Source organism: Haplochromis burtoni, unplaced genomic scaffold (assembly GCF_018398535.1).
Source record: "Haplochromis burtoni strain Fernald_Lab_line unplaced genomic scaffold, NCSU_Asbu1 Contig_299, whole genome shotgun sequence".
NCBI classification, from domain to species: Eukaryota; Metazoa; Chordata; class Actinopteri; order Cichliformes; family Cichlidae; genus Haplochromis; species Haplochromis burtoni.
The window spans coordinates 702,994-711,844 of NW_024582660.1; the positions used below are offsets into that span (position 1 = coordinate 702,994).

Below are 8,851 nucleotides of genomic sequence, written 5' to 3' on the forward strand. Positions count from 1 at the left end.
CTAATGTTCACCAAAGGCTCCAACAGCAAATCAGTCAGCATAGACACCCATGTTAAAACTTTAGCAGAAATAAACATGTTTACAGCCTGACACACAAACTGGTTTGGCCTGTGTAAATAATTTCTTCCTTCATAACAACTGTAAGAGGGGAGGCTGAAAGTCACCTTTGGCTTTATAAAAATCAAATAGGCAGCAGGTGCAACAAACCAGTATGTGGCTACATCCATCTTTTAGATTCACTTTATTCCTAGAACATACACTAAATGCTGTTTTTGTCTTTCGCCATCAGAGTTGATTAGACTAAAGAACCAATCAGGTTAGACCTGTCCTGGTGGACACAGACATGTGATTACTTAGCAGGAAGCAGGTCCTACCCTCCCCAGTTGACTCCATGCGTGACGCTGTATTGACCGTGTCTCCAAACAGACAGTACCTCGGCATCTTCAACCCAACCACGCCAGCACATACCGGACCTGGTGACACACACCAACACTAAGTCTGCACTGTTCTTTTACTGTAGTGTAATGATAGTAGTGATAGCAATGCCGTGTATTGTAGTATTTCTGGCTGCAGTGTATGTAGTACCGCTATGGATGCCGATGCGGAGCCGTAGCTGCTGATTGGGTCGGTGTCGGATCTGGAAGCTCTTGACAGCTTCCAGCAGGGCGAGGGACATGCGGGCGACCTCTCGACCGTGAAGTTTACCGTTCCTGGCAGGTAGTCCTGAGACCACCATGTAGGCATCACCGATTGTTTCTACCTGAAAGGTGAAGATGTACACGGTAAACTGATCTGACTCACAGGTGGGATGTAGCTTAGATTAGCTCAGTTTAGCAAATTTTACCTTGTATACATCAAAGTTGTCTATAATGGCATCAAAACAGGTGTACAAGTCGTTTAATAACGTCACAACCTGCAGGAGGAAAACGCAGACACAGAAGGTGAGTGAGATTTCACACCAAAACAATCAGAAATGTACTGCAATAATAGCTCAAACCAGCAGATGGCAGCCTTATGTTTGCACGTTGTGATCTGAATGTATAGATCAGGCGTCTCCAACTCCAGTCCTCACGAGCTACTGTCCTGCAGCTTGTTCAGCATGCCATCAATTTTGGTTAAAGACCTGGTCACAAGCCATTCCTTTGATTTAGGTGTGTTGGAACAAGGATGCATCTAAAAGCTGCAGGACAGTAGCTCTCTCCAGGACCTGAGTTGGAGAACCCTCATGTGGATGGTTTCCCTGTAGCTTCCTCCGGGTTAACAACCTGCAGTGGCGTGCTCTCTGCAGACAGAGTGGTGAAGCCAACGATGTCGCTGAAGTAGATGGTGACAGAGTCAAACGCTTCAGCCTGAACTGTCTCTCCTCGTTTTAACTGCTCTGCTACAGAACTGACACATAAATAGGATGATATAGTACTGCAGTATCCAGTATTTAGTGCAGTATTCAGGGCAGTAGTACTGAAGTATAGTTACTGTGGGAGTATCTGGTACAGCAGGGCCTCCGCCTTCCTCTTTTCCTCATGATAGGCCTGCGTTCGTTCCTCCACCAGCTCCTCCAGGTTATTAGCATACTGCTCCATCCGGGAGAGCAGATTGTCCAGGATGTTAGAGCCATATCCTCTGAAGAGACACATGATTGGACAGAGACAGACAGGGTGACAGGTGTTTGGCTTTCTGTTTTGTGAGTGACAATTTTTCTACATATTTCTCTCATTTCTCAGCCTCTATTTTATTGAAAGAACAACATGAATATTTATATTTCAATATTTCTTTCTTTACTGGCTGATTTTACAGAGTTACTGGGGACGCTCTCTGCCAGCTCTGTTTAGTGTCCAAACAGAGAGCCGAATAAAAGTTTTGTACAGCTGAGAGCATACTCTGAGATTTTTTGCATGTCTCCTGCTTCAGCATTAATCAGAGCATCATAAAAACCTGTCTCAGAATAAATGTGGGTCCGTCGCCTCTCCCTCACCTGTGCTGCTTCCTGAGCAGGATCTTGATGGTGTTGAAGTCGGGACGCTCGCTCGGCTCTTCACTCCAGCAGCGCTGCATCAGGACACCGAGCTCCTCACTGTGACTGTGGAAGCAGAGGGAGGGGCGGAGGGGTGGGGTGCCACCATGAATCACCGCCTGCACAATCTCTGTTGGGGGGAGGGGGGGGGCATAGGTTGCAAAAGCACACACATTCAGCAGTAAGAGGTAAGTAGAAACACAAACACTTAAAAACGTTGATGCTCTAATTCTAGAAGACTCAATCCTGTGAATCCTCCTTTGTCTGATCATTTCTTAACATATACATTTACAATAATGGATTACACAGCATTAATACAATATTGGATGTATTATTGGGAATACATTTAATTACAGCAGATGTCTTTCTAAAAGGGTTGTAACTAAGTTTAAGGATATAATTCCTCCACTGTTATCTTCTTCAATACCATGTGCCAACAGAGTGCAGAGTAGCTACGTGAACTCTACCCCCACAATGGTCGATTATCTTTGAACTTGAAGATGTAAAATTATTACATTTGACAGCTGTGGCTGTCAAATGTGAGGGGGACATCCATCCATCCATCACCATACACAAACCTCATGTCATTGAAGTAAGTCTGAAAGAAATCAGCTGATAAACAAATCTACAGAAGCTCAGATCTCTTTCATCCTCACGATGCTGGTTCAGGGTGCTCAGAAAGTCCTGGATGGATTTCCATGAAACAGGATGAACTTTTGGAGTCAATCCTAATGTGGATCCAGGACATTTTGGAGTGATAATTTACCATTGTGAGATAGGTAGGCCTGAGTGCACAAGCAGTGTTCACCTGGAAGTGCTGAAGTATCAAAACAAAGAAATGGTCTGTCTGCTAATTAGACTGGTTCTTATACTTGAGTATGCAAAGCACTTTATACAATATACCCTATTCCCACCTGCTTTCAAACATTCACACTCCGATAAAAACATCACAGAGCAACTCGGGGGGTTGTATCTTGCTCAAGGGCAAGTCACGCATATCAAGCAGTTAGGGATCAAATCACCAATGTTCCAATTAGCAGATGACCTGCTCTACAGCCACTCCAAAAGTGAGCACAAGTAAGAAACTGATGTTTTTAGAACTTCAGCCGTCAGAACAGAGCTCAGGTGAAGCTGAAAAATGGGGGGGGGATCAGAAGTGTATTTCATTAGCAGCAACAGGAGGGAATATAGCAGTTAAAATGATTATGACCACCTGACTCCAGACAAAAACTTTAATTTTTGTTTCCACACGTTGAAGTGAAGTAACACAACTCTTCTGTCCTTCAGTTGTTCTTACAGTGAAAAAACTGCTAATTGGTTTGGGACTTGAGAGAGGTCATTGCCGATGGCACCAATTTAGAGATGATAACTCCATTAGGATTGTAGTTGAACTCGAGCAGAAATATCCATGTGAGTAAAGAAACTGGCTGTGGTGCCTGAAGCTGATGCTATTATGAGGTTGCTGCTCGATTCATGCCTCAAATTAAAGTGGAAGATGCTGTAAAACGGTTTTTGGTGCTGTGACATCGCTACAAAAGAAAGCTGCCAAGTATCTAAAAATGGAGCTTTGTCTATCAACTTCTCCCTTATATATTAGAAGCTCAGCATGCGGACAATTGGTGTGAATGTCAAGTCTCGTTTATTTGTCCTACAGCAGCGACTCAGGTCAGACACACATTAATCTATTGACCTATTATTGTAGGGTCTTTATCTTACAATATAAAGCACCTTGAGGTGACTGCTGTATAAATAAGGTTGAACTGAATTAATTTAACCCTGAGAAACACACATTCACCTTTAGGGGAGAGAGAGTGTGAGTCGAGGTAGAAAACTCCTCTGAGCAGAGCCACTTCCTGCAGGATCACCCCAAAACTGTACACATCCCCCTTTTGTGTCCCACAGTTCGGAGGACAATCTATCCTCACCAGCTCTGGAGCTGTCCACAGCTTCCCTGCCAAGTGATCAATAACTGATATCAGTGATAACAACATCCTCATAGACAGTCTTTAATGTAGAGCGTCAGCTTCAATACATACGTGCATAGTAAGCATGTGTGTCCTCGGGGCAGTTTCTGGTCCTAAGACTCTGCAGGCCATAGTCAGTGATTTTCAGGACAAAGCGGCTGTCCACCACACAGTTGGACGATTTAAGGTCACCATGGGAGATGATGACGCTGTTGTGGAGAAATGCCATTCCCTGGAGGCAAACAGACAGACAGACAGACAGCTGATTCAGGTGAAAAGTCTGAAGGTCTCTAGAATCGAAACATGAGTCCAACATTGATGTCAGAGACCTCGTTCATACTTTTTCATTTACATGTGTTTTCTGTAACTCCACCCCCCAAGCCACAGAGACAAGTTTTTACCTTGACAATGTCATTAATGAGAGAGTATCTGAACATCCAGTCCAGTGTGATGCTGTCACTCTCCATCAGGTCCTGAGGGACAGACACACACGCATGTTGGCCATTCAGTCCAAGTGAGGTCCTCAGCAGAGATGGGCAGTAACGCGTTACTGTAATCCGATTACTTTTTTCAAGTAACGAGTAAAGTAAGGGATTACTATTGCAAAAACGGTAATGAGATTACCGTTACTTTCCCGTAGTAACGCTGCGTTACTAAAACCGTGATTTTTTTCGATAATGTCTCATGACAGTGACGTAAGCGAGTGCGACGTTCGTGACAACAGCTGTGTGCAGATCAACAACGGACAATATATCGAGTGCGGGAGAGAATGTGAGCGTGCAGCGTTTAAAGCGTGGAAGTACTGACCTTACTTTGAGTTTGATTCCATAAAAAGTGACAAAAACATTAGTGTCCGTTGTGCGTGGGAAGAAAACTTCTTTTTACAGCGAAAAAAACCCTAAACTTCCAAGCAAGCACCGAGTAGCTACGACGTAATGGGAAACTCACAGAGAAACTCGCGGATTCTTCCACTGACCGCTGCGCACACCTGCACCAGGGTAAACCTCCGCCTACCCCACTCCTGCTTTACAGGTGAAAATAGAGCAACAGGACCGCTGAGTCTTTGACTTTATTTATTTTCTGCTGTGTTTTACTTGCATCTATTTGAAAGAGTGAGTGTAAACACACACAAAAAAATTATTTTATGTGCTGGAATGTGCAGAAAATAGGTTTAAATGTTAAACTAATTTCTTCCAGTCAGAGAATGTTGCATATAATTAAATTTTTGCTTGATGCATAAAGTTAAAAGATTAAAACTAATAAAACAAGTTTTAAAAAGAGACTTTTCCATTTGATTACATTTTGTATGATGGATTATGAGAAAAAGTAGAATTGGGCTGAAAGATCTATCGCTTTATCACCTCTTCAGGTTGTAAATCGTGTTTTTAAAAAGTAACTAAGTAACTAAGTAATTAATTACTTTTGAAAATAAGTAATCAGTAAAGTAACGGGATTACTTTTTTGGGGAAGTAATCAGTAATTAGTTACTGATTACTCTTTTCAACTAACTTGACCAACACTGGTCCTCAGTGACAGACACTGAGGACACTTCTGCTCTGCGAGGACATTTCTGTGCATGGTTAAAATTGTGTACTGAATACTGAATCACTCAGCAGAGTAATGGTGTCTTTGCTTGTGACTATCTGCAAGCAGCAGCTTCAGCTGATATTTGATATTCATTCTTCCTCCCCACACTAAAAGCATCATCCTCATCTCAGAGCACAAACTCAAAATAACTCAAACCGCCTGAGTTGCTCTGTGTTAGGATGACAGCCCTGACATCCAGCGGTCATCTGACAACAACCCAAACCCCCACACGGCCCACATCAACCTTTGCATGTTGCTAGGTTACTGTGCTGGGAGGTTGCTATGCTACAGTGCTGACAGATAACTGTAGCTGAGAGGAGAGAGAACATCTGAAACACAAAAAACATCTCATATGAAAAAATGTAAGGAATGAACGAGCAGAGGATGGCTGCAGTGCTGCTTCCTGACTGTAGAAACCACTGCATCATTTAGGTATCTTAATGCCTAACCAGCTTTCAGCTGCTCCCGTATTAACACGAGCTCCACACAGCAGACATCTCCAGGTTTGATGTCAGAGTTTGCATCCAAAGAGCTGTCGCGATCTAACCAAAGTAAACTGTGGATGTGGACAAGGTGTGCAGTTATATTATTTGGAAATATTGTTCTGACTTTTTGCAATATTTCTAATCTGTATAAAGTAAAACTGGACCAGGGTTTTGACATGCAAGCTGAAAGTGTCGATGAAAAATAATGCACAGATTTCTAGCAAAACATTAGCTGGGTGTGACGTACCTGAAGGCTGCCTCTTGGACAGTACTCTGTGATGATGCACATGTTCGGCGGGTCGATACAGGCGCCAATGAAGCGGGTCAGGTGTTCATTTTGGACATCTCGCATCTACAAAAACACAGAGGCTGCTACTTTAAAAAAATGGGTAGATTGGTAGGTTGAGATCATTTAGGAGGTTAGATCGGATAGGTGTATACACACACACACACACACACACACATATATATATATATATATATGCAGGTAGGTAAGGTTTTCAGTCTATAGCAAGAAGGATGGTCCATTGTTAAGTGGGTTAGTAAGTTTGTCAGTCGCTAGGCTATTATTTCATTTGCTACAAATACAAAAGCTCAACATCCTGCAAGAAGACCTATAAGCTAGGTCAGTCAGTTACAGTGTTAGCTGGTAGGTTAGTGGGCAGATAGTTCTTACATGCTTCAGTTCAAACAGAACCTTCCGGGTCAGTTCGATGCGTTTCTTGTTGATGTATTTGATAGCTGCCAAGTTTCCCTGCAGGAGACACAGTGAACCAGATTACCACTTGACACCATCTTGTTAGAGGAACATGTGATGGGACTGTCAGCGTCTGTCAGACCTTGTAGTATCCGGTTTTAGTGTAGATCTGAAAGTTTCCCTCCATGGTCATCAGAGAACCATAGTTGGATCCTTTCTGCAGACACAAGCACAAACAATCGAGACACTCGGCTTTTTTTCAATGAAGAGTGTAGGTCCTGGATAACATGCAGCACTACCATACGGAGGAAACTTTTTTCCTCATGTTTTGCATGAGTGGTCCAGCCCAGTAGTTACTAATTAATAGAGTAATCAGCATCCCAGTGAATAATTATATAATATATAACATAATATATATTATATAAAGAAAAGAAAACCAGGTTTATGGTTTGAAGGAGACTTCAATTATCTTTTTTTTGCACAACTCTACTATACGATGAAGAATTTAGGAAAATGATTTAATTCAATGTGAACAAATCAGTCAGTCAGCTGATCGAGGCCCAGAGAGCTTCCGGTGTAGCCGGGAATTCCAGAAAGGGAAAAATAGAAATCCAGTTGAATGCTTCCTGTTCCATCTGTTAGTCATTGTTTACAAATGCAAACACATTTCAGACTATAAACTGAAACTGGAAAATTTCAGGAAGTAAAGGCAGGCACTGTATTAGGTATAATATGTTTCCAGTGAGTACGGATGATTTATTTATAGTATAATAACAGCTGTGTTACCAGAGACATGGTGAGCCTGCTGCACGCTCTCCTCAGGACTTTATCCAGGTTGCTCATCTGGACGTCATCCCAGGAAACTCTCCACAGCTGAGCTGCAAGCTCGCTCTCCAGCTTCAGCTTCCTGTTCAGCAGACAGGAAGAGAGTGTGTATATGTGCATATGTGCGAGTGTGTGTGTTGAAATTTGAGGGGAAGGAAAATGGAGAGAAAGCTGATGGAAAGGATAAACAGGCTGAATGAGTTACACAGAGATCTGGTGGGGCGGCTGTGGCTCTGGTGTTAGAACCACTGGAGCACTGGTGTGTGAGCGTGTGTGAAAGTATTAGGTATGGATAAAAGCATTGGATGAATGTCTGCGATTGGGCGGATGACATTTGTAGTAGAAAGTGCTTTGAGTGTGCTTTGAGGATCTCAGTCAGAGATGCTTGGCTTTACACTAGCGTTTGTTCCAGTTAGGATTATGCTCTATAAGTGGAAAAGCAGCCAGACCAGAGCAAGGGAATGACTTCAGCTTATGAACTGATGATAACAAACCTCCGTAACAGTAGAGTCTCACCTGCCTGTATGGAGTCAGTTTTTGAATTTGAGTGCATGAGTGAGCTTCTTGTCAGTTTTATGCTTTGTTCATTTTCACTTTCAATGACTCAAAATCAAATCAGGGTTTTCTTTGTTGAAGTCAGATGAGGATTTCTCCTTCGAGCCTTTCTTTCTGGGCCTGATGTGCAGCATGAGTGTAATGATTTAAACTGAGATCTGCCGGGGTCGCAATGGGGTCATACGTCCAGTTTTCATACTCAGTACAGAGATACAAACATGTTTGGCTCACCTGTAGATGAAGATGGTGACAGTAACGATGATGACAAAGACAAAGCAGATCACCATTGCAACCATCTGATGCATAGCAACTGTACCTAAAAGATGAGACAGGAAGAAAATCCATTACTGTTTGCAGGAGTGAGGACCAGTTTGAGCTCTTTTGCTCTGGGTGAAGCGGTTTTCAGTCCATGGGGCTTAACATGTGTTATAAGCAAAGATGGGCAGTAAGGCATACTTTTTTAAAGTAGTAACAAGTAAAGTAAGGGATTACTATTGCAAAAAAGTAATTAGATTACTCTTACTTCTTTCCCATAAGCATGCTGCATTACTAAACAGTGATTTTGTTTGTGAGAGTGTCTCATGACAATGACGTACAAGTGTGTGACGTCTGTGGCAGCCATAGACGTGTGTAGATCAACAATGGATAATATGGAGTGTGGGAGAGAGTATGTGCAGCGTTTAAAGCTTGGAAGTACTGACATTACTTTGAGTTTGATTCCATAAAA

At 42.6% G+C, this 8,851-nt stretch overlaps 1 protein-coding gene across 1 annotated transcript in view; it reads right to left on the reverse strand.

Moving 5' to 3' along the window:
* Positions 1 to 8,851, reverse strand: part of npr1a (natriuretic peptide receptor 1a) — a gene marked incomplete in the record, with an annotated part of 37,463 nt that overhangs the window by 458 nt on the left and 28,154 nt on the right. The window contains 14 exon segments of the mRNA XM_005940994.3: positions 375 to 473; positions 586 to 760; positions 845 to 913; positions 1,266 to 1,389; positions 1,474 to 1,620; positions 1,973 to 2,141; positions 3,807 to 3,962; positions 4,048 to 4,207; positions 4,377 to 4,448; positions 6,295 to 6,399; positions 6,724 to 6,801; positions 6,887 to 6,961; positions 7,531 to 7,651; positions 8,356 to 8,440. Coding sequence (XP_005941056.2) covers positions 375 to 473; positions 586 to 760; positions 845 to 913; positions 1,266 to 1,389; positions 1,474 to 1,620; positions 1,973 to 2,141; positions 3,807 to 3,962; positions 4,048 to 4,207; positions 4,377 to 4,448; positions 6,295 to 6,399; positions 6,724 to 6,801; positions 6,887 to 6,961; positions 7,531 to 7,651; positions 8,356 to 8,440 — 1,635 coding nt within the window.